The sequence below is a fragment of the Rhizophagus irregularis genome, chromosome 8 (genome assembly GCF_026210795.1).
Source record: "Rhizophagus irregularis chromosome 8, complete sequence".
NCBI lineage: Eukaryota > Fungi > Glomeromycota > Glomeromycetes > Glomerales > Glomeraceae > Rhizophagus > Rhizophagus irregularis.
Window position 1 is genome coordinate 1,903,056 of NC_089436.1, and position 25,596 is coordinate 1,928,651.

The window sequence follows — 25,596 nt, forward strand, 5'->3', positions numbered from 1 at the left end:
AAACCAATTTTGTTCTAAGGTAAGTATTAAAAAAGTTTTTATAACAAAAATAACTTACTACAATTTAAAGTAATACCCGCAAAATTTTTTTTTTTTCGATTTTTTTTTATATGGAGATTTTCACATTTTTTACACCAAACATTATTGAATACGAAATATTTTTCTTTTTTTTTAGAGCAAAGAAAAAAAAAGTTTAATTTATTCACATGGAGGGAAATGACCCACCAACTGATGTACCATTAGTTACTTTTGACGAACCCAATAACACTCAAACGACGTTCCTTACCGCAAATAATAATAACAATGGCGAGCAAATACGCATGCGTGGGCGTTCAAATACAACTTCACAAAATCCTGTAACAATACTCGATCCCGGATTTCGTAGAAGGTCCAGATCAATATCACCTTCACATGATTTTAATAATAATAATAGAGAAATTAATTTATATCGGAGCCGTACATTAGGTCATTCTTATAATTCACCTACAACAAGGCCTTCGATGACAACTTCAAGGACATTCATAGATTCGTCAGATCAAGACGTTGATTTACATGCTCATGAATCTTCGATAACCTTCCAACCAATTCGAATGCCATCATTTTTGAATATGAGAAGAAATAACATGTTACCCGATGATGATATTGTCGAGATGTCAGATGTACCAAGACGTGAAAGTTTTTCTAGTGAGTTAGGCTTTAGATATAATGATGATGATGAAGGATTCGATCATATTGACGAGAGCGATACGGCAAAACTAACAAAAAATCGTGTGGATCATTCATTAGGCTCCTCTACAAATTTACCAGTCTCAAATGAAAGTCAAGAATTCGCTCCTTCGAACGGAAAGAATAATAAAAAAAATGTTCTAAGACATACCAAAAGTCTCGGTAGAATGAGTCAAATGCTTGCAAGAGCTTCCACTCGTGTTGTAAATATGGCTAATGCTTCACAAGAACAGCTTGAAAAAGAAGAGTTGGATTCTAATGTTCATTCCAGAACTTCAAGTCATAAAAGTTGGAAAAGTAATCGTTTTTCTGATAAAAATAGCCCTACCCTCAATAACAATTTTAATTCTTCACAACATAAGTCAAAAAGGTTCCCATCGGGTCAATTTAACGATAGGAGCCCTCAGACAATTTATAATTTACAGTCACAGTCTCCTTTGGAAGGACGTTCGTTATATATATTCGGACCAACAAATCCAATTAGGCTCTTATTATATGAAGTTATAAATCATCCGTAAGTATAATTTTTGTGATTATGTAAGATGCTTAATTATACTTTTTAAATTTTTTTTTATTTTATCTACGATAAATTTGATCTTCATAATAATTTTTTTTTTTAGATGGACAGAATCAATTATCTTAGGTCTTATAATAACACATATTTTGTTATTAATTATCGATGCATGGACTCCAGTTACGGATAGCAATCCACGTAGGACTAAATGGGGATCATCAGGAATTGATTATGCTTTATTAGTAATTTTTATAATATACACGTAAGAGAAATTTGATCCCCCCCTTTTTTTTAGGTTTTTTTCTTTTATTTACTTATGTTATTTATGATAATATTTTAGTTTGGAAATTATTGCGCGTATTATAGTATCAGGTTTAATAATAAGTCCAGTGCAAAATGAAATCATGTCAAAACATGATGTTAGAGAAGCGTCAACGGATTCACAATATTCGCAGATGTCAAATCAATATGTTTCAAGAGTTATAGCACATAAGTCAGCAATGAATACAGCGTTCCTTAGGCATACTTTTAACAGAATTGATTTACTTGCAGTAGTATCTTATTGGATTGATTTGTTGATTACTTTAGTAGGAGTGCAGCATTTCTTCTTATTTAAAGCAATTTCAACTTTAAGAAGTTTGAGATTATTGGCTATTACAAGTGGATGTGCAACTATCCTGCAATCACTGAAAAAAAGTGCCCCGTTATTGGTTAATGTGACATCTTTTATTGGATTTTTTTTTATATTGTTAAGTATAATTGGAGTACAGGCATTCAAAGGATCGTTTTCTAGAAGATGTGTATGGAAAGATATAAATAATCCATCAAATGTTTATCTTCATGAAGACCAATATTGTGGAGGATGGATGGATATAGATGGATCGATAAAATCAGTTGGGGTATCAGGTTCTCTCGGCGGAAAAGGATTTATTTGTCCTATTGGTCAAATTTGCGAGGAAGTGGGAAATCCTTCCGGTGGATTGGCATCTTTTGATAATGTGTTTTTTTCCATGATTTTAGTTTTTGTAATTTCAACAAGTATGTACTATTTAATAATCTATTTATTTATTAATATTAAACAAATTTTTCTCACAAAAAATTTTAACATTTTTAGTTCAAAATTGGACGGAACTTATGTATCGTGTGATGGATTCAGATTTTGCTTTTGCAAGCATATTCTTTATCTTAACTGTAGTTATTTTAAATTTTTGGTTAATTAATTTATTCGTGGCTGTGATTACAAAAATGTTTGCAAAAATTCGAGAAGATACATCACATTCTGCCTTTACATTATCCAAGTAATATAGAATTTTTTTGAAGTTTGTTTTTATTTTTTTTATATAAAAAAAACTAATAATTAAATATAATGTATTTTTTAAGATCAACACCGATTTTATCTGACGATACGGAAGGTTGGACACTACAAGATGGAAAACAAATGACTAAAACTAGTTGGTTTGCTCGTAGGATGGATGAGACAGTTTATGTTTGGATCGTTTTAATATTTGCTGATTTATTTATAATGGCATTTCGAACTTCTAATATGTCAGCTGAAAAGAGTTTTATTTTAGGTAATTATTTATGCTTATTTTCCCTTTTTTTTATTTTAATTCGTAAACTTAAATATTTTTATTTTTTTCAGATCGCGTAGAATTAATATTTACAATAGTATTTGCAATAGAAATAATATTGAGATTTTTTTCATATTTGCCAAAATACCACTTATTTTTCCAGTCCACAAAAAATATTGTTGATTTTACATTGGCTATTGTAACATGTATTATACAATTACCTTTTATTAAAGAATCTGTAATCTATCCTTACTTAACTCTATTTCAAATTCTCAGAGTTTATAGAGTTATTGTTGCAATTCCTAGATTGAGAGATTTATTGGTAAATTCTTTTAAAAAAATTGATTTTATGAAATTATATATTTTAACCCATTTTTCTAATGATTATTTATAAATTGATTTTTAGGTTAGAGTTTTAGGAAGTGTGGCAGGTTTTGCAAATTTAGTTTTATTCATTTTTATTGTTAATTTCATTGCAGCTATAATCGTAAGTATATGATATGAACGATTTATTAAGTTTTAGCAGGTAATTTTCGGTTAACATAGGTGTCAATATATGTAGGGGGTACAATTGTTGAGAGGATCTATTCCAGATGGTAACACAATGAGATTTAGTGATATTTTTAACAGTTTCTTGGCCCTGTATCAGGTAACATTAAATTATTATGGTTGTTCTTTTTTTTTCCTTTTCCTTTTCCTTTTTTTTTTGGTGTACTAATTTCTCGTTATTTATTTGGTATAATCAGTTGTTTTCGGGTGAAGATTGGACAGTTGTATTATATAATACAATGCAGTTTGAATCTGAAAAAGGGAGTAAAGGTACAGCCATTATATCAGTCATATTCTTAATAATATATGTCAGTCTATCAAACTGTAAGTCAAAAATAAAATTTATTTAATTTAATAGGCTATTTGATTTATGTTTATATATAATAACTTTTTTGTTCCTGATAGTTATCCTGTTGACTATGTTTATTGCTGTTCTACAAGAGAATTTTGAAATTGCGGAAGAACAAAAACACAAAATACAGCTACAAACATTTAAACGTGATGTTGATCCAAAAGAAAAGAAAGATGACGTTATTTATAGATGGAATTTTTATAAATACTTCCAAGCCAAACCAAAAGCTTTGGCTGTTGAAAATATTCCATATAATTTGATCTTGCATACACAAAAAAGTCGAGTAAGAGATTTTTTGACTGATAACGATAATTCTACTGGAAAAAAGAATATCACTGGGAATAAGAAGACTTCAACCAATTTTGTGATTCGTCTTAAACAATATTTTGGATATCATGATGAAATAGATAAAGTGCCTTTGCTTGAGAGAACAACTGACTTTGGCGAACCAATTACTGATAGATCTACAGAAGCATTTATGGATGATTTTCAAGAACATCAAGCCATTAAAGCTGATTTCTTGGCAGCACACCCAAATTACGATGCATCACTTTGGTTTTTATCTCCTCGTAATCGATTTCGAAGATTTTGCCAACTTCTTGTTGAACCTAGTCATGGCGACCGTGTATATGGCACATCACCTTCACCAACATGGAATTTTGTATTTAATGCATTCATCTATTTATGCATTATTGCAAGTGTTGCTTTCGCTGCATTTGCAAATATGTCATATCAAAAAGAGTATTTTGAAAAAAATGGTGATGTAAAATACCCATGGTTTTGGATTACGGATGCTATGTTTACAGGAATATTTACTGTAGAATTCATTATTAAAATTATTGCCGACGGATTTCTTTTAACTCCAAATGCATATTTACTTGATGTTTGGAATCAGTTAGATTTCTTTGTGCTTATCACTCTTTATATCAACATTTCAATCTCAGCAACAAGCACTGGAGGTGTTGCAAAAACCGTTCGTGCATTTAAAGCTTTACGTGCGCTTAGATTGATCAAATTTTCCAGTTCGATGAAAGATATATTTTATTCTATTTTGATTGCGGGAGCTCCCCGTATTATTGATGCGTCATTACTTTCCATAAGCTTAGTGATACCTTTTGCGATTTATGGAGTTAATATTTTTGCCGGGTTATTCTTTTATTGTAATGACGATGACGATTCCATAGTAACAAATGATCAATGTATAGATGAATTTGACAATAGTATATATAATTTTAATGTATTGATGCCAAGAGTATGGAGTAACCCTTTTGGGTATAATTTTGATGATTTTAAATCGGCTTTACTTATATTATTTGAAATTATTTCTGGAGAAGGGTGGATAGATGTTATGGCAACATCTATGAATATTGTGGGACGAGATTTTTCTCCACAATCTAATGTTTCCAAATGGAATGCGTTATTTTTTATTTTTTTTAATTTAGCTGGATCTGTATTTGTTTTGACATTATTTGTAAGCGTAATCATTTCCAATTATCAATTGAAATCTGGGATGGCTTATTTAACTGCCGATCAAAAACGATGGGTCGATCTGAAGAAGTTGTTGAAACAAATTACGCCTTCAAAAATTCCAAAGAGACGACCTAGTAATAGATTTAGAGCTTTATGTTTTGATTATGCAACAGAAAAGCGTGGAACCCTTTCAAAGATTATGAGTATTATTTATATTTTGCATATTTTATTATTAATGACTGAAATAAAAAGTACTTCACATCTTTGGGATAATATTAGAGGTATTTATATTTATTATTCATTAATTTGAGAATAAAAATTTTGTTTAACAATTTTACTCTTTTATTTTTTACAGATGTCGTATTTATAATTTTCATTGTAATTTATGTACTCGAATTGTCCGCTAAAGCTATTGGTCTAGGATGGAAAGTGTTTCATAATAAGTGGAATGTATTTGATTTTATTGTGATTACTGGAGCAGCGGCTACGACAATTTCAGTTCTAGCATTGAGAAATAGTAGAATAATGACTCAAGCTCAAAATATATTTTTAGTGTTGATTTGTCTAAAACTATTTCAAAAAAGTGATGTTATGAATCAATTATTTAAAAATATGATGTAAGTTTTATTAAGAAAATTTTTATCAAATAATGCATCGTTTAATGTGTATTAATAATTTTACGTTCTATTTTTAAGCGGGAGTTTACCTTCAATTCTCAATTTATTTGCAGTCTGGTCTATTATATTTGTCGTGTACACTATCATGTTTATGGAAATTTTTGGATTAACAAAATTTGGAACTAATGAAGGTAGACATGTAAATTTCAGGCAATTTCCAACTGCAATTACAACCCTTGTTAGAATGTCAACTGGGTAAGCTATTTTCTAAAGGTAAAAAATTTGATGTACTTGAGAGACATATAATTCTTACCACTTTTTATTGAAAATTATTTAGTGAGGGCTGGAATTCAATCATGCATGATTTTGCAGTTGAACCACCAAATTGTGTAGATGATGAAAATAACATATTTGGATCAGATTGTGGAAGTAAAGTGTGGTCATATATATTATTCATAAGCTGGAATGTATTGTCGATGTATATTTTTGCGAATATGTTTATTGTGGTAGTTTCGGACAATTTCTCGTATTGTTATCAAATTGCTGCAGATTTTTCATTAGTTACTCGTGATGAAATCAGAGGATATCCTTTTCTTCAATGGGATTGCTTTTTATTTTTAATTTTTTTTTTTTTTTGGTTTATTTCCTTAACCGAAGTTTATTATTTACGTTCAAGAAAGCTTGGAAGGATGTTGATGTTGACAGAACTGGATACATAAAAAGCAATGAAATCGCAAAATTTTTCTCGGTAAAAAATTTTTTTTTTACATGGTTATTAATTTGTATTTATATATTTTTTTGAAATATTATTTGGTATTTATTGTCGATGTATTTTATAACAGAAACTTAATGGATCGTTTCGAGTTCGAATTTATGATGATGAATTTCTTGTGCCATATCTTATAAAAAATTCCACTGTTATTGTTACACATGAGGAAGGACCACTAGGACAAATATGGGGTACTAATAAACAAAAAAATAGTTTAATCGAAGTTGAAAATCTTGACATCAGAAAATTAGAACGAAATTTATCAAAAATTAATACAAGTCAAATTTATGAACGTAGAAAAATTTATAATCAAATATATCAGGTAAATTGAACGTATGAATTTTAAATAGTTTATATCTGGGAAATTTATTTTATTTATGTTCGTTTATTTATTCGTATCTTTTAGGAAGCATTACTATCAGTTGAAAAGGATTCCGATGGAAATGAAAAGGGGATTTCGTTTACTAATATGCTCATAATGTTTGCGCATTATAGACTGATTAACGACGACCAATGTTTAGAGTAAGTTAAAGTATAAGTGAATTTTACTTTAGAAAATAGAAGTTTACTAAATTGTTTTTACTCATCATATTATATATAGAATTCACGAATACATAAAACGTAAAGAAAAGTTAGAAAGAGTTAATGACAATGTTAATAAAGACCTCGTCAAATCTTTATTACGAACAATTTATTGGCGTAAGAAATTCAAAATGATTAGAGAACGACGATTAAGAGTTGAAAGACATAGTGAAACAACAGCAAATGGTATTGGCGGTAAGTTTAATTATTAACTATTCATTGATTTTTATATACATTTAAACTAATTATTTTTTTTTTAATTTAGTTCCACGCATTATGGTTAATGATTCCGATGCACAAACTCTGAGAATCGATACAAATTTAAGTAGAGGTTCGCAAACACGTAATATAAGGGGCACTCCAAGCCCGGTTTCTTCGACTGGTACACCAATATCATCTCAAACACCTGTTTCTCCTGTTTCTCCTGGTTCACCTAATTCCGTTAATTCCGATCATCATATTTCTGATTACTTGGACTATTTCAGTTCGAGATCTTCATTCAGACGTTCTTCTGGAGAATATTCTTCAAGAATATCAAGTGATATGTAAGTTATTAGAAAATTTAATTTGTTTCTACTATAATTGTTAATCATAATCTTTTTGTTTATTTCAAGTGTAAGTAATGAAGGAGAAAATTCGTTTGAAGAAAGTTGGAATTTAATTGATGCTAATACTGAAATGGATGATCAAACTGCTAATCAACTGTTAAATAATTTACAAAATAACTATTGGCATGGTAAGTCCTTTATTTAAAAGTATTTTACCAAATATATCTTTAATATTAATGAAATATATTCAATTCTATTTTTAGATGTTTTACAAGAAATGTCAAATAACGATTCAATGCAAAATAATGTATAATATTTTTTTCTTAATTAATCTAATTTTTTAGCGGTAATGGTAATGGTAATAATAATTTATAGATTGGTTGGGCGATATATACACAACACATATATAATTAATTTTATTAAAATATTCTTATTATATAATAATTAGTATTATTTATTTATTTTTTTTAAACAAAAAGTAGTCGAATAAATGTAGTATATTAATCAAAATGTAATTAATATTAAAGGACTTAAGCCAAAATACGACGGATTTTTTGAAAAAACTTTTGTAAATATTACAATAGTTATCATGTAGTATTACTATTAGAGTCATGTGATTTTTTTTTTTTAAGCATAATAGTAAAATGTATGTTATAATGATCGACAAAACAAGTTATATAAAAGATGAGGACTTTTGTCGGAAATTGGATGAAATTTTTTTTAAATCGAACAAATTTTTTACTGAAAAATAATGAATTTTTTTTAAAAAATAAATTGTTTTTTAGAAACGAGGCGCATGGGACTCGAACCCACAATCCCCAGATCCGAAGTCTGATGCCTTATCCATTAGGCCAACGCCCCAATATCGATATTGGAAGTTGTACAAATAAGAACATTTTAAATTCATAATTTTGTAAAAATACAATGAAACGATCCGATCCGAGTTACCGAGTAAATAATCCGGACCCTATTTGATCGACATTTAAAGATTGTGTTGATCAAATCTCGAAATTTTTTTTCTCCTTTTTAAACTAAAAACAATAATTTTCGCGTCAAAAAAACCCAAATAAACCCTCATTACTTCAAATTCTAAGTTTTTGTAAAAAGCAATGTCGATACAAGAACAGGTTACACAGGTTCATTCTCTTTACGACACAATTCTAATCCTGGATTTTGGTTCCCAATACTCGCATTTAATTGCAAGACGTATCAGAGAATTTGGTGTATATTGTGAAATGCTACCATGCACCCAAAAAATCAAAGGGTTACAATTCGAACCTAGAGGTGTCGTTCATTTTGCATTAAATAAAAAGTATCCAAATGATGCGTGAATTATTTAACAGCTTTTTTTTGTTTCTAGGTGTTATTCTCTCGGGAAGTCCTTATTCAGTTTATGACAAAGATGCACCGCGTGTAGATCCTGAAATATTTAATTTAGGAATACCCATATTAGGAATTTGCTATGGCCTTCAGGTAATGTTGAATGCCTTTAATATCATTCTCTCTCATCTAATTAACTCTAAAATTTAGGAAATTGCATGGAATCATGGTGGTTCAGTAGCACCTTGTAATAATAGAGAATATGGCCACGCATTAATGAAGGTTGATAAGCATCAAGGTCATCCATTCGTTGACAGATTATTTGATGGTATAGAAGATTCCATACAAGTATGAATTTATGATTTTATAATTTCAACTTTTTTTCTTCGCGTCGAATGGTTAAATATATTATTATAGGTTTGGATGAGCCATGGTGATCAATTAGATAAAGCTCCCGAGGGTTTTAAGGTGATCGGACACACATTAACTGCGCCATTTTCAGCAATTGCTCATGAAGAGAAACATTTATTTGGTATTCAATTTCATCCTGAGGTAACACATACACCTCTAGGAAAAGAGATTCTAAAAAACTTTGTTATAAACATTTGTGAGTGCAAGACGAACTGGACAATGGTTAGTATGCTAATATTGTGTTTATCTCCTAAAGTTTTTAATATTCACTATTTTATTTTATTTGTTTTTTAGAAATCATTTATTGATAATGAGATAGCACGAATTCAGCAGATTATAGGACCTAATGGACAAGTTGTTGGAGCCGTAAGTGGTGGAGTGGATAGCACAGTTGCCGCCCGATTGATGAAAGAAGCGATCGGGGATAGGTAGGTTGTCTAAGAATTTTTTTTTTCTTTTCTTCAGACCTAATTTTTTTGTGAATTCGTTAGGTTTCATGCAATTCTTGTTGATAATGGCTTGATGAGGTTGAACGAATGTGAGACTGTTAAGAAAAATCTCGGTGATCATCTCGGAATAAATTTAAAAGTTGTAGATGCTTCCGAAATATTTCTCGATCGCCTTAAAGGCGTCACTGATCCTGAAAAAAAACGAAAGATTATTGGAAACACGTTTATTGAAGTGTTTGAATCAGAAGCTTTGAAGATTGATCAAGAAACAAAGGAGACTGGACATTGTCGAATTGAATATCTTCTTCAAGGAACTTTATATCCTGATGTCATTGAAAGTGTTTCATTTAAAGGACCAAGTGCCACTATTAAAACTCATCATGTAAGCTATAGTAAGCTATAGTAGGTGTTTTTATGAAAAAGAGGATTTGATTTAAAAATAACTAAAATTTTCTTGAATTAGAATGTTGGTGGATTATTAGAGGATATGAAATTAAAACTTATTGAGCCCTTAAGAGAATTATTCAAAGGTAATTAGTTATTAACTTGTTGATTTTAGCTTAATCTCACATTTTCTTATAGTTTCCAAAAAAATTCATTTAAATTCATTTAGACGAAGTACGCGAACTTGGTAAAACATTGAAATTAGATGATGAATTAATTTGGCGTCATCCGTTCCCTGGACCCGGTATTGCAATTCGTATATTAGGTGAAGTTACACCTAGTCAAGTTGCAATAGTCCGAGCAGCTGATCATATTTACATTGATGAAATAAAGAAAGCAGGACTTTATCGTAAAATATCTCAAGCTTATGCTGCTTTATTACCCGTTAAAGCTGTTGGCGTTATGGGTGATAAAAGAACTTATGAACAAGTTATTACTTTAAGAGCTGTTGAAACTGTAGATTTTATGACGGCAGATTGGTAAATTTATGTACTTTTCGTCAGAGATTTATCTTGATTTTGTTAGGTTTAAGATATTTTCTTTTCGCGCTGCATAGGTATTCATTTCCTTATGATGTATTGAAGAAAATTAGCAATCGAATTATTAACGAAGTTAAAGGTAAGTTAATTAGTGTTTATTAGATCTATTAATTGGGTTCTTTCGTAACAATAAATCCTTTTAAATAGGCGTAAATAGAGTCGTGTACGATATATCCAGTAAGCCTCCGGCTACAATAGAATTGTAGGTCTATTTATTTAATAATTCTATAAATCCTTCATTTCTATTAATTTAATTTTTATTTTATTTTTCAGGGAATAACGGTTGGATTATTATTATTAAATATGTACATTTTTCATTTAATTAAAGTTTCAGATTTAGTTTGTTAAAAAAGAGTAATTGTGACGAATTTACAGATTTATTCTTGGTTTAATACTTTTCACCACGCAAAGAAATTTTGTATGCAAAAATATGGGAATTTTGTTAACCTTATAATTATTGTTGTTCTTGCTATTAGCGGCTTGTTACAATGTAATTATTATTTTGGGATAATTTCTAATTTTATTTATGAATGTCTTGATAACACTAATATTCTTTTTCTCTATTAACTTTAAGGTATTCTTGCTCAACTTAAACTCGTTTAAGATACATAATTAAATAGTTTGTAGTATTGTCTATTAGAAAATCATTTTTTTTTTTAGATAAATATCAACATCTAGAGCATGATCAATTTCTTTAATACTTTGTCATGAAAAACATAAAATTTATTAGATGAAAATCCTAATCGAAAATTATGATTTTAAATTTGGTATGTAATATAAATTGTGTTAATAAATAGTCATTATAGAAACAATGATATGCCTTACTTTGGCTCAATAGGAGATCCTTCATCATTGTAATAAGGCGTTATTTCAACAGTTGGTTTACCGGCACACCTTATACAATATATTGAAAATCATATTTAGAAATGTAAAAATTTAAAAATTTTTAAAATTAATACCTCTTAAAAATCCTAACAAATGGTGAACAAATAACTCGATCATCCTTAATAATACATTGATATTGTACCAATTCAAAAAGATTACATTTTGGTTTTATTATAGGTTCAATTTTGGTAGATGGAATTTCTTTGTTATTCATTTTTTTTGTAGAAGCAAATAGTTCATAATAAATTCATCTGTACATGCATAATATTCATTTGATGATCAAAATAATTATAATTATTCTCGAATATTCTTTTCGGTTGTTTGAAGAAACTAAAAAATGGATTCTACGGTCACTTGTCGGAACAGATGAGTTTAGTTCTATTTTTAAGAAACGGACAAAAAAACAAGCTGGCGCTATTAAGATTTTGGTCACGTCGGAGATGCACCAGATGCATAACGTAATGATCATTATTTTATTACATATTGAATAGTTAAATAACTTATACTCCCGTTAATGTTCTCCTAGTGACACGTGACGTATACCCTAGATCTTAGAAAATACCCCATTTCATTTTAATCAAAGATTAATTGAAAAACTTCTTTATACTTAAAATAAATCGAAAACTCTCATTCTTGTCGTAACAGATAATAAAAAAAGTAGGATTAATAATTAATAATCAACCCTATTTTATCAAAGAAGTGATAAAACTCGATTAGTATTCTTGGGATTTAAGATTAGAAAATATGATACTAATAAAAGTGTTTATGTTAGGAAAAATCGTTATCACACGTTGCATTTACGTCAATGACTCAAGCATTTTATGAGATTTCTTTGCAAAATCGAAGTTATCAAATGTATTTTTGTTAGCAGTTCGAATTTTGACATAATGGTAAGTTAGTCGATTTTATTAAATAAAATACGATTGGTTATTTTTACGACTCAATCTCTGCCAACCTAGAGAATTACCATAATAAAACTTTGATCAGTACCCTCTTTAATAATATCTTTACATACAATCTTTACCTATTTTCTAAATAGTCTTCTTAGCATGATAATATTATTAAGAGGAAATTGAGGTTTACACACTCAATCCAGCAAATATAAATTATGTGACAGAATAATCCCTCTTTTTATTTTTTTTTCATATCTTCTGATTTTGTGTTATGAGTCCTGGGACAAATATTCTGAACAAATTAATCTATTTTTTCTATATAAGGCAAATAACATAAATATTACTAAAGGTTAATGTTACCTTATACCGAGTTCTAGTCTCATAAATTAACATCGATGATAAACTCGGTGAAACATTATTTAACTATAAGCTGAATGGTTTATTTTATTTTATATTTTTTATATCAACAGATTTGCCCTCGTACACATTCTTAATTTCATATGATGTGTCAAATAAATCATGTTATTAAAGTGCGTGTACAGTAGTATGTATATATAAAGTATATAATAATCAATTTTTTCTAATCAATTTTTTCCCATTGCAGGATCAATCGGTATGTGCATCTTTAAATAATACGTAAAAAGATAAAAAAGATATTTTTAAATGATAAGATTTTGTACAAGAGATATCTCAAACTTTGTTAGTGCTATCCACATATCATGTGACTGAAATCATTGTATTAAAATCAATTACTATATATCAGACAAACGAAATATCAAAGTTATTATTATGGATCATTTCTCAAACAAACTAGTGAGATACCACATGCGATATAAATTATATCGCATGTGGTATCCCACTTGGCCTAGATTATAGTATCACATATAATCTGAATATCACATATAATCTAAATACCACATATAATCAAACAGGGTGGACATACCCTATATCACATGTTGATCATTTGCCAATCATAATAAATGTGATATCACATTAACTTTGAAGCCTTATCTCAAGCTATAAATGTTCTAAAAATTATATTTAACTGTTTTGTTTAATAATTAGGTTATTAATAATTAAATATAAAAGTATTGTGGCAAAATAAAATGTGGTTCCAAATTTAGCTTTAGGCTGAAATTTTCAATAATTCATATATATGCTGATCATCTGCTAATTTGACTTTGAAGCTTCAGGCCAAGCCACAGAACTTCAGGCCAAACTTGAAACTTTCACAGTATGCTATTTAGGTATTTAAGAATTAGTGGCTAAAATAAACCTGAATAATTTTTGATAACCCGAAAGTTATACTTAAATAAATGTTTACAATTATTGTAAAATTAATATATGTCTGATATTTGACAAAATCTTTATGAATCATTTTAAGAACTAATTTATTAACAATAAATAAAATAAAGTAAATAAAATTGAAATTTTATACATTATTATGTAGAATTTGTGAAAAAATTAATTCAATGGTATTTTTTTATGTGATAATATTGGACAAGTGATCGGCAAAATAATCAGTAATATCATAATAATATAGGGATGTCTGCCCTGTTCATATAATCTGAATATCACATATGTAAGGTTGCTTGTCTAAACCTCCTCAAAATCCTACGATTAGTTTCGTCAAAATTTTACTATAGATTTATTATAGTTTCGGCAGAGTTTCAGCAGTTTCGGCATTTATAATAAGTTTCAGCAGTTTCGCCTTTCTCCAAAGTTTCGCCAGTTTTTTAATATAACTTTAATATAGTTTCGGCAGAATTTCGCTTTTCGGCGAAACGCCATCTTGCCTAAACCCCTAGGTTTTGGCAAGCAACCTTACACATATGATCTAAATATCACATATAATCTGAATATCACATATGATCTAAATATCGCATATAATCTGAATACTACATATGATCTAAATGATGTAGTCTAACTACCACATATAATCTAAATAATATGGTCTAAATACCTCATATAATCTAGCATTTTATTATTTCTTAGTATATCACTTTTACATTCTAGTTATGTCTTTAAGTCTTTCTTAATATTTGTATTTTTTATGCTAATATACTTTTTATTACCACATTATAATCTAATTACTACACACATATAATCTAAATACCACGTTTTTCTTCTTATTTCTGAGTCATTTATATACTAAATTCTATAATGGAATTGTTGACTAAGGTTGCTTGCCGAAACCTAGGAGTTTAAGCAAGATGGAGTTTTACCGAAAAGTGAAATTCTGCCGAAACTATATTAAAGTTATATTAAAAAACTGGCGAAACTTTGAAGAAAGGCGAAACTGCTGAAACTATTATAAATGCCGAAACTGCTGAAACTCTGCCGAAACTATAATAAATCTATGGTAAAATTTTGATGAAACTAATCGTAGGATTTTGAAGAGGTTTAGACAAGCAACCTTATTGTTGACCTTCTGTAATTATTTAGATACCTGATTTTATGTTGAGGTGTTGACTTCCTGCGCCTGATTGGGTGCTAGATTATATATTGAAATGCTTACCTTTTATTTACACCTATTTGGTTGCCTTTCTAGATTCCAAAATGTGGTAAAAAAATATCATGTTAGGTAGCGCAATAATTTAATGTAAATCTGCGTCTAAATTTGGTTGGCACTATAGCATAATTTCTGGCTGATCTTTAGGACATGACAACTCGATGGCACTATGATAGTGTCATGGAACTGTTATAGAACTAGAGTGTTCTTTCAAACCACCTATATGCCAGCTTGGATGCTGAGTTATTATATTCAAGGATCTGGCCAAATTTATGTGCTGGCCGAAATTGTGGAATAATACTGGCCAATTTTATACTGCACCTTACTGTGCCAGTCACATGATCCTGTTACAGTAATAACAGTACTGAACACCCTTTCATAGTTACAGAATAGTGACAAGAATGTTCTGGAATATTTCTAAAATCCAATATATATGCATTTGTGCTATATATTTTTTGTATTTATATATTTCCAAAATCTTCCTAACACTCTCAAGCTCCAGTCTGGTGGTCAGTTGGTTAGAGAATTGGAGGTGCAATATGTATTATCTTGGCCTGATCCATATGATTATCAGAAGTGCACTATTTCGCAACCCAACTATTGCCTATTCATTGCTGATATATTAGCGGGATGTTATAAGCACTTTTGAAGCTCAATTATAGTTTAATCTAGGTTGAGGCAATGAGTATGCTATTTTTTTAAGCGTCCTTATAAAAATTCTCTATCTCTATAAGAAAAATTTATGAGGATGCTTATAGGAATAATCTTGATATCATTTTTAGGCTTCTTAGCTTGATTTATTAAATTCTTTATTATTTGACCTTATGTTCCTATGAGTTCCTATAAAATATAAAAGTTCTAGAAAAAAATCAAAATTTTTCTATGGTATATCGGGCAAATATAGTCATATATAGCATAGCGAACATGCTTATATCACCTTGCCGATCATTTACCGATCATATTATATGTGATATCACACTAATTTTGAGACTTTATTCCAGGCCATAAATATTCTAAAAAATTATTTTAAATTGTTTTTTTAATAGTATAATATATTAATAATTTAGTATAAAAATTTTGTAGCAAAATAAAATGTGGCGCCAAAATTAGCTTTAGGCCAAAATTTTCAATATTTGATATATATGCTGATCATTTTCTAATCGGACTTTGGAGCTTCGGGCGAAGCCACAGATGTTCGGGCGAAATTTGAAACTTTTACAATATATTAATTAGGTATTCAAGAATTAATGGCTTAAATAACTAAGAATAATTTTTAATAACCAAGAAGTTATTATTAAATAAAGACTTGCAATTGTTATAAGGTTAATAAAGTTAATTTTTGGCACATCTTATGAACTATTTTAAGAATTAATTCATTATTAACAATATAAAATAAATAAATAAAGTAAAATGATTAAAATTTATATGGTTCACTTTTTTATAAATAGTCCTTTAAAAAATTCACAAGAAATATTTATAAAATTAACATCATTTTCAATATAAAATATTATTATTCAATTTAATATAAAAAATATTATTTTTTTTAACTTAATACAAAATAACACTTTTTTAACTTTAAATTTCTGAAATTTTATTCAAAAAAAATGTCCTGCAGTTTTAACTCAACTGATTGCAAAGGAGTAATTAGGACAATGATTAATAATACAAAAATTCTAATAACACAAAAAGAAACTATTTTAGTTGGCATGAAATTATGTCAAACTCACTATAATAAATTTATTATTAATGAGGCTTATAGCCTAAAATATAATGAAACTTGCTCTCATCTAAAGCATGATGAATATAAAAGCCAATCAAAAAATGCAAATAAGAGATCAAAAAACCTTAATCTTGAAAAGATACCAAAAAGATTAATACCAATTTTAAATTTAGATGAAACTGCTAAAATTTGTAGTTTGTGCAGAAAAAAAACAGATAATGATCCTGATTATAATATGTTAGAAGAATATACTGCACCAATTTCCAAAAAAAAGGATGATGATAATATTTTAACAATGGGAAATCATACTTATTCATTTAGAAAAGATTTTTATATAATGGTGAAGAATTAAAACAATTTGAATCAGATTATCAAGAAATTATATCACAATTAACAATTACAGATGAAATTAGTTTAAGTAACAAAATTAAAAAAATGTTTAATATTCTTTATAAAAATCAAAGAATATTAGAACAAAAAACAATTTATGATCCTGATGAATTTAATAATATGTTAGAAACAGAAGATGCAGATTTAATTGGTTTTTTTGATGAATTATATCAAGGAACTAATCCTAAAACTAAATCTGATAAACAAATAATAGTAATAAGAAAAAATTAGTTTCTTTATGCTATTTTTTAGCTAGTATTAATAATAAATACATTAATGGAATTAAGGCTGATATTGGATCATATTTACAAACTTCTGGAGCATCAGCTACTTCTATTGATACACTTGCAAATCTTGGATTATCAGTATCAAGAATGACAGTAAATCAACAAAAAAAAATTGTTTCAGATGAACATAAACAATCTGTTGATAATTATTGTTTACAAAATATAGAAAAAATGTTTGTTTTGAATATTGATGATTACCATAATATTCATCGACGTACTATGCCATCATTATTGGAAACACATAATATCTTTCATTTGTTACAATATTATTAAATTCTAATCCTAATATTTCAAGAATACCATGTTTTTCAAATAATATTTTAATACATAATCCTAAAGGAATTGACTCTAAATTAATTATTAAAAAGTTTGAGAATTATTTTATGAACCAAATAGGCAAAAGTTATTATGAGCAAAATGAATTATGGAAAAATTTGTTAATTGAAGATTCTTATGAAAATAGAATTGAAAATCTTAATGTTCATAATTATGATGGTCGCATTCAAAAACATCAGGAATTAAGATCATTAAATAATAGCAAATTAGTAGATTTTATTTTGCACCTATTACATAGTACTAAAGATTATATTGAATGTTCAAATCTTTTATTTAAAGTATTTAAAAGGTTAAAAAATACTGATTATTTAGATCATTACATTATTCCTATAATTGCTGATTGGCCAGGACAAGTAAATATAAGAAGAGCTATAACATTAAGAATTAATAGAGGAATTATATCTGGAATTTCAAAACAAATATTAAGTTTAATTCCTATGATTGGACCACTTCATATTTCTTTAAATAGTAGAGAAACCTTGTTTCAAACTTACCATTTTTTTTTTGAAATGTTGTATCATGATTTATTTGGAGATAAAAAAGTATTGTCTTAAAAGCCAAAACAAACTGTAATTAATCTTATTTTAGATTTAACATTTAATGGTTGGAAAAAGATTAGAAAAGTCATTATGAATCGTTTTAAAAATTCTAAAGATGCAGAATATAGAATGATGATTGATTTGTTGGATAATTCTATACCACTTACTTTAGATATATGTGCAGTACTTTTTAGAAGTGGATACTTTGAGGGATATTTAGAAAGTGTTGTAAGAGTTTGGGTATTATTTCAAAGATTAAGGAGACATAATTATAATAAAGCACCACTTGTATTTTTAAGTGATGTGTTTTATTGGGAGCTTAATAATCATCCAATGGCAAATGTTTTGAAAAAAAATTTACCTATTTTTAATGATTATTTTGTTGAAAATTTTCACTGTTCTATTAAAAGTCAAACTGCTGAATCAAATAATGCACTGCAAATTATTCAAAAAGCAAAAATTATTGATGCTGAAAGAAATAATAATTCATTTAAAGAATCTTTTATTAATTCAAGAAATCCAACTATTTCTCAAGATAAATTAAATTATTTAGAAAGAAAAGTTTCTTTATTTTTGTTTTCTCTTTTTGATAAAATTTATCATAATATTGGAAATACAACCAAAATTAATAATAGTAAATATCCAAGTTTTATGCTTCCAAGCTTTGAAATTAATGTAGATATAAAAGTTCTTCCATTAGCATGAAATACAGCATATAAACCTGCTAATGATAATTTTTGTGATGCAGAAAAATGTTTATTACCTAATAATATAGATTCATCTAATGGTATTGTTTTAATTTGTGGGCATGGTTTTCATAAAGAATGTTTAACTTTATATAATGATAAATGTAATCATTGTTTTAATTATTTATCATTTGAAGCTCAAAAAAATATTAATACCTTAACAGCAAGATTAACTACTCCACTAAAAAATAATGAAATACCTTTAGTTGAAGAGAAAATAAATAACAATTCAAATGAAAATAATGATGAAAATATACAAAGTATTTTAGAAAGATTAGAGCAAAATATAGATAATCAATTTGAAATTTTATATCAAGAATGGTCAAATTATGATAGCTTATAATTTATTTAACTTAGAGATTTTTATATGTAATATTATTTAATTTATAATAAAAATACATTTTTATTAAAATTTAAAAAGTTGCTACTAATAAATCTTATTCAATGATGATGAGGTTTCATAAATCAGTAAAGTTAGATCAATATTAAGTATTTTGTAACTGACATTTGAGCCATATTATTATGCAGAATTGTTTAATTAAAGTTTATTAGCTTAATATGACAGCATTTTATTAAAAGTTAAAGTTTCTACTAGTAAAAGTTATCCAATAATAATGTGATCCAAATAAAATTTGATACACAGTAAATTCAAATCAATAATAAGTTGTTTGGAAATTTTGAGCATATATTATTATGTAGAATTTTCCAATTTAAGTTAATTAACTTAATATAACAGTAAATATGCTATTATATTAAGTTAATTAACTTCGATTGGAAAATTCAACATAATAATATATACTCAAATTTTGCATACAGTTTAATATTTGTTTGAAATTACTGTATATAAAATTTTATTTGGATCGCATTACTATTGGATAACTTTTACTAATAGAAACTTTTAATTTTAATAAAAATGCTTAAAATTTAAAAGTTTCTACTAGTAAAAGTTATCCAATAGTAATGCGATCCAAATAAAATTTCATATACAATAATTTCAAACCAATATTAAACTGTATGCAAAATTTGAGTATATATTATTATGTAGAATTTTTCAATCGAAGTTAATTAACTTAATTATTGTGAAGTGATAAAATTGATTAAATGATCGACAAATGATCTACAGATGATCGGCAAAATTGTGATAAAATCGGGATGTTCGCTATGCTGTCATATATATAGTTAATATAATTGATATATGATTGATATATGATATAAAAAAAAAATTAAAAACATAGAGTCCTCAAATTCGGAAAGTACTAAAACAGAAATTGACAGAGAAGCCCTAATTAACATGCAAGCATTTAAGATGACAAAGAAAATGCCGTCTACAAATAGCAGAAAAAGGAGTTTGTGTATACATACCAGGACTGTATATTAGTATTGAGACAAATTATTAGAAAGAACAAGACAGAAAAGTGTACAATACAACATTGGATTATGAATAGTAATAACCAGAGTGAGGATAGCGGTATACATAAAATCATACAATATTGCAGCGGCTGCAGATTAAACGATAGAAAGGTCAATAAAGAAAACTATAATTGCCACTTCAACAAGGACTATTCAGACTTAACTTGTATAAACAGGATTTTTAATTGCCAAAATAGCCTGGATAAAAAAAATATTAAAGATATTATAGAGATAAGAAATCACTTAGGGAAATAACATATCTTATATCTTAGAACAAATACCCGTACTTATACAGACATATGATTATGATACAGCCCTCATCAGAAACACATTATCAAATGAGGAAGCTATGATACAACATATAGCAATACTGCATCACTTGAGATCGATATTCAATACATCTAACATGATTGATATATATACAGATGACTCATTAACGAACTACTTTAATACAAAATTAAACACCTTCACAAAACACATAGACACAGGTTGGATAATAATGAATGAAAAAAATGAGGTAATACAAGAATACAGCAGTTCAATTACAGAATGGCCATCATCCACATGTGCAGAATTGGGAGCTATTCTATCAGCCATACTAGTTTTACAAATAGGCCAGAGAGCAAATATTTTTATAGATTCCCAGGCCACGATAGATAGCATTAATCACATAAGATTAAAATTAATAAATGGAAAAGATAAAATACAAATATGGTGTAAAAGCAATAATTATAGTATAATTAGTAATATAATCAATCTTATTGATAACAAACATTTAGAAGTAAAGCTAATAAAAGTTAAAGGCCACTCAGGAGTCATAGGCAATGAAGAAGGCAAGAAGCAGACAGAGTGGCTAAGAATGACACAGGAAAATTAACTTACATCACAATTAATGATTCACAACAAAAGGACTTAAAATTTGATTTATATTGGGATGGTAAAAGAGTAGACAAATATATCAGAAAATTTATAGATAATTTATGTAAGTCTGCAATAGAAGCATCTTGGTCTCTCAATTAAGGTTGCTTGTCTAAACCTCTTCAAAATCCTACGATTAGTTTCATCAAAATTTTACTATAGATTTATTATAGTTTCGGCAGAGTTTCGGCAGTTTCGGCATTTATAATAAGTTTCGGCAGTTTCGCCTTTCTCCAAAGTTTCGCCAGTTTTTTAATATAGCTTTAATATAGTTTCGGCAGAATTTCGCTTTTCGGCGAAACGCCATCTTGCCTAAACCCCTAGGTTTCGGCAAGCAACCTTACTCTCAATCGCACACACAGAACAGTTTTCCAAGATTCAACACACATAATTGAAGAGAAAGTAACTTGGGCATTATTTAAAAAAAACATAGGATTCAACTGCATAACAACATCAGTAAATAACAATTTTATTAAACATTTGAAACTTATAAATAATATACTACCAACTTTGGAAATTATGAAAGAAAGGATATATGATCTATACAGAAATGTAAAGTGCAGGCTATGTCTTGTAGAAAATGAAGATGAGGACCATGTAATTTATTGTCAGCAACTCAGAGATAAATGGTTAATAGTGGCCAACAATACCACATACAAATATGAACAGATGCTGAAAGACTTTCTCTCAAAAAAATATCTTCAACTAAACCAAGAGGACACACAACAATTATATTTATAGAATAGAAATTTCTTTGTTCAGATTACAGGTTTTAATCAAAAGTTGCCTATTCCATTTGTACATTTAATGTTAAAAAATTTTTTTTCCAAAAGGAAAATACAGAGAACTCAGGTCTATTGTTAAGTCAAAAAAAGCTACACTAACAATTACTTCTTCTTTTTTAGAAATATTTATTAATGAATTTTACAAGGTCATTTAGCAACCACTGACGTTGCAACCTAGTTGCAGAATAAAAACATACAAAAAGAATCAAAAAACAAGATTTAAGGAAAAAAATATCAGTACAACAACGTATTGTATATGAGAGAATTCTAACCCAGCAAATAAAAGGTAATGTATATGACCTGAAAGGAAGAAAAATTCTTAAGCATAATGAACAGTGATCAGTTGCTTTGAAAAAAAACAAGACAATATATAAATTAATTTGTCAAAGAAAGAAATAGGGTAATTTGAAAGGTATATAATAATATCAAATTGTATAAATATAAATATAATACTTCCTTTTGTTTAGAGAGTAGTGAAAGCATTTACTAAAACCATGTAATTATGATGATCCTATATAATCTGATAGCTACTATGGGAGGATATAGGTGAATTTTATAAGGTAATGATAGGGCATAGGAGTAATCTTATGGATGGGGAATCGGTTTGGAGTTTTAAACTAATTAATTATACATGTAACAGAACTTTCTATATTTATATAATTAATAAACTCACAAATTGCACTACCTTGCAAAAAAAAATAAAATAAAATAAAAAAATAAAAAAGGTAAAGAATTTGGAAATTTATAGGGACTCATAAGGATATAGAAATAAGTAGTAAAATTGCCTTCCCAGAGTTCTAAAATCGTTAAAGAAGATACTTTTAACATCCTTGTTAAGTTTTTTTGCTATCCCTATAAATTTTTCATGAGGCCAAATTTTTGATAAGTCATTAGGGCTAACTTATAGCATTAGGCATTTTCATTCTATTGAAAGCTTGCGATATAGAGATAATATTGCTTAGATTTATTAATTTTGCTAAATTTTGCACAAAGCAGATAAAAGGATCATTAACCAGAATCTCGCCTTTTTACTGTATATGTTTTGTAGTGGCATATTTCAAGTTCTGTCAATGATTTAGAAATAATAGAATATACGCTTTTCACAATCTGACACTTACTACATCACACGAAAACATATAAGCTATGTAAAAACATGTCTTTGATTTATTATTTATAAAAAAAAATACATATTGCAATTTATACAATATAATAAATATCAGTTATAATTTTGTCTTATTTGTAAAGAATATGTTGAGAAATTTCAAATAAAATTCATGATCAGAGAGATAGGCCAAAGCTCTAAACTACTTTCCTCCTAAATATCGTAACATTAAAAAATAATAATCTGATAATATTAATATGTATATATACGATTCTTTAGGTATAACATTATAAGATCTAATTTTTTTCCCAACTACTTTCATTTTTCCATGATCGAATGCTCTAACTTTTTCCTTTCTATTAATACTAATAACATCATCAAAAATCTTGTCTCTCTGCAGGTTTTGAAGCATTTGATTTGTATAGTTTAATAGTGTCAGAAATTTGATTGGATTTAGATGCTTCACTATGATATTCACTGTTTTCACAAGTGGTGGTTTGGGTTCTTTCTATGAAAGAGTTTTTATTGCTTTTTTTCCCGGCATTTCCAATTTTCTTTCTGGCACTCTTTTGAAAACTATTTCCAGTTTCTTGTTTTTCTTTTCTTTCAACGTTATATAGTTCAATTTCTTAAAAAAATTTTATAAGTTTGACTTTACTGTACATGAAAATGAAGTAGTAGAATAAATACAAATCAATAAATTTACCAGTTGGTTTTCTGTAAGATCCATTTTTGCGTTTCTGATCTATAAACATTAATTCATCATGTTCTACGAATGGTTTTCCAGCCTTAACCCATTTGTTGTATTCTGTCCAATTTACGGAAGACTTAATACTTTTACTTGCTCTTGCTAATTGTTGTTTCGTAAACTGAGGAAATAAAGACTGAGGAATTTGAGATTCTGACATATTTACAAGTTTTTCTTATATATAGCTTTAGTTTATATAAGTAATGAGTAATGTACACTAATTTTTTTATGAAATTGGTGAAAAAAAAAATTACACAGCCCTATTGATCTTACATGACCAGCTAGGTTGCACAAATATCAATTTAATTTAAATGGAGTTTGATTATAGGAGATCAAACCTTTTGGATGTTTGATCAACAAACTCCTTAATTTTTTGTATCCTTTTAGGAATAACGATTTCCAGTTTTTCATCATACCATACTTCAAGAAGGAAAATTCCATTATCTTGACATATACATCATTTTTGCCGATCATAATTAGTGATGTTTTTGAGTTTTTTAACATCCTTATACCATCTAGTACTATAAAGCCAATGCTGAGCCCCTTGCATCTCCAATGCAATTCAATATTTTTGGAAGAAGGCATCAAGCTCTAATCCATCTAAGAAAGAAGGATGATATTCAATAATAGGTTTCTCATTAAGAATTTCCTTAGCTATTTGGATACATCTAGTCTGAAATTTGCAATTTTCTTAGATTCTGATTCTTTTTTAAGTTCATTAATATTATACCTTAATTTTGCTATTTTAGCTTTAAGCTCATAAATCTCAATATCACGCTTAATATTTTCAGCATCAGTATCTCTCCTACCCTTCTCTAACTCCTCAATTCTACTCTCAAGCTTGAATGTCATAATTGATAATATTTTATATGCAACAGAAATTATTCATGTTATTGACAAATGTAAAAAAACTCACTTTATTAATATAGAGATAAAATAAATACAAAGCTCGAGACTTTACCTGTAGTTCATATTATTAAAGTCTATTCAATTTTATTTTACCCACAGCCCTTCATTCATAACCCACCTTTTTTCCTCACATTGCTTAGAAAAAAATGATAAAAATATCAAGATCTTCGATCATTTGTAAAAACAATTTTTACTAAAAAAATTCTGACTTCGAGAAGGCGAGCATGTTTGTATTTATATTTGAGTGGCTTCGATAAAAAGAATTTTTGTTAGAGAATATATGCATTCCTATTCTTCAGCCTGATATCTTTTCTGGTGATTGATCTTACATGACTAGATCATATTATCCGTTTCTGAATTAATTCCCTAAGCATATACTAAAGAAATGATTGGACTTATCATTGGTGAGACTTTTCTTTTGTATCTATCTCCTATCATGATAATAATATTCTTCATCATACATGTTATCATCATCTTTATAATAATCCCCTTCATCATGCCATATTTCGATTTGGGATTCACCTGAAGAATTAGAGACATGGGTTAATAAAATAA

At 27.9% G+C, this 25,596-nt stretch overlaps 7 protein-coding genes across 7 annotated transcripts; 5 read left to right on the forward strand and 2 right to left on the reverse strand.

Annotated features, from left to right (window-relative positions):
• Positions 1-206: 206 nt before the first annotated feature.
• On the forward strand, positions 207-8,257 carry OCT59_028322 (uncharacterized protein; the record flags this gene model as incomplete). Its single annotated transcript, XM_066147206.1, has 20 exons — positions 207-1,240; positions 1,347-1,502; positions 1,581-2,278; positions 2,355-2,538; positions 2,621-2,811; positions 2,883-3,133; positions 3,218-3,298; positions 3,374-3,460; positions 3,558-3,684; positions 3,766-5,463; positions 5,538-5,799; positions 5,878-6,054; positions 6,137-6,382; positions 6,469-6,547; positions 6,642-6,890; positions 6,975-7,090; positions 7,170-7,345; positions 7,416-7,695; positions 7,765-7,886; positions 7,962-8,257. 20 exons carry the CDS (start codon positions 207-209, stop codon positions 8,009-8,011), a joined length of 6,264 nt encoding a protein of 2,087 aa, XP_065993938.1. The 3' UTR covers positions 8,012-8,257.
• A 550-nt stretch (positions 8,258-8,807) lies between these two features.
• Positions 8,808-11,141, forward strand: OCT59_028323 (GMP synthase (glutamine-hydrolyzing); the record flags this gene model as incomplete). Its single annotated transcript, XM_025327475.2, has 11 exons — positions 8,808-8,982; positions 9,059-9,171; positions 9,229-9,366; positions 9,436-9,651; positions 9,724-9,857; positions 9,921-10,260; positions 10,342-10,408; positions 10,492-10,801; positions 10,879-10,940; positions 11,009-11,063; positions 11,135-11,141. The coding sequence occupies 11 exons, from the start codon at positions 8,808-8,810 to the stop codon at positions 11,139-11,141; spliced, it is 1,617 nt and encodes a 538-aa protein (XP_025171131.2).
• A 224-nt stretch (positions 11,142-11,365) lies between these two features.
• OCT59_028324 (uncharacterized protein) lies at positions 11,366-12,004 on the reverse strand. The gene is made up of 3 exons (XM_025320535.2): positions 11,821-12,004; positions 11,687-11,755; positions 11,366-11,600 (listed from the first exon to the last, which is right to left on the reverse strand). Exons 1-3 carry the CDS (start codon positions 11,958-11,960, stop codon positions 11,588-11,590), a joined length of 222 nt encoding a protein of 73 aa, XP_025171132.1. The 5' UTR covers positions 11,961-12,004; the 3' UTR covers positions 11,366-11,587.
• Positions 12,005-16,755: 4,751 nt separating this feature from the next.
• Positions 16,756-17,223, forward strand: OCT59_028325 (uncharacterized protein; the record flags this gene model as incomplete). Its single annotated transcript, XM_066147207.1, has 1 exon — positions 16,756-17,223. The coding sequence occupies one exon, from the start codon at positions 16,756-16,758 to the stop codon at positions 17,221-17,223; it is 468 nt and encodes a 155-aa protein (XP_065993939.1).
• An 83-nt stretch (positions 17,224-17,306) lies between these two features.
• On the forward strand, positions 17,307-17,821 carry OCT59_028326 (uncharacterized protein; the record flags this gene model as incomplete). Its single annotated transcript, XM_066147208.1, has 2 exons — positions 17,307-17,474; positions 17,549-17,821. 2 exons carry the CDS (start codon positions 17,307-17,309, stop codon positions 17,819-17,821), a joined length of 441 nt encoding a protein of 146 aa, XP_065993940.1.
• A 692-nt stretch (positions 17,822-18,513) lies between these two features.
• OCT59_028327 (uncharacterized protein) lies at positions 18,514-19,512 on the forward strand (the record flags this gene model as incomplete). Its single annotated transcript, XM_066147210.1, has 2 exons — positions 18,514-19,057; positions 19,136-19,512. The coding sequence occupies 2 exons, from the start codon at positions 18,514-18,516 to the stop codon at positions 19,510-19,512; spliced, it is 921 nt and encodes a 306-aa protein (XP_065993941.1).
• Positions 19,513-23,761: 4,249 nt separating this feature from the next.
• OCT59_028328 (uncharacterized protein) lies at positions 23,762-24,292 on the reverse strand (the record flags this gene model as incomplete). Its single annotated transcript, XM_025311495.2, has 2 exons — positions 23,762-24,012; positions 24,091-24,292. 2 exons carry the CDS (start codon positions 24,290-24,292, stop codon positions 23,762-23,764), a joined length of 453 nt encoding a protein of 150 aa, XP_025171134.2.
• Positions 24,293-25,596: the final 1,304 nt, after the last annotated feature.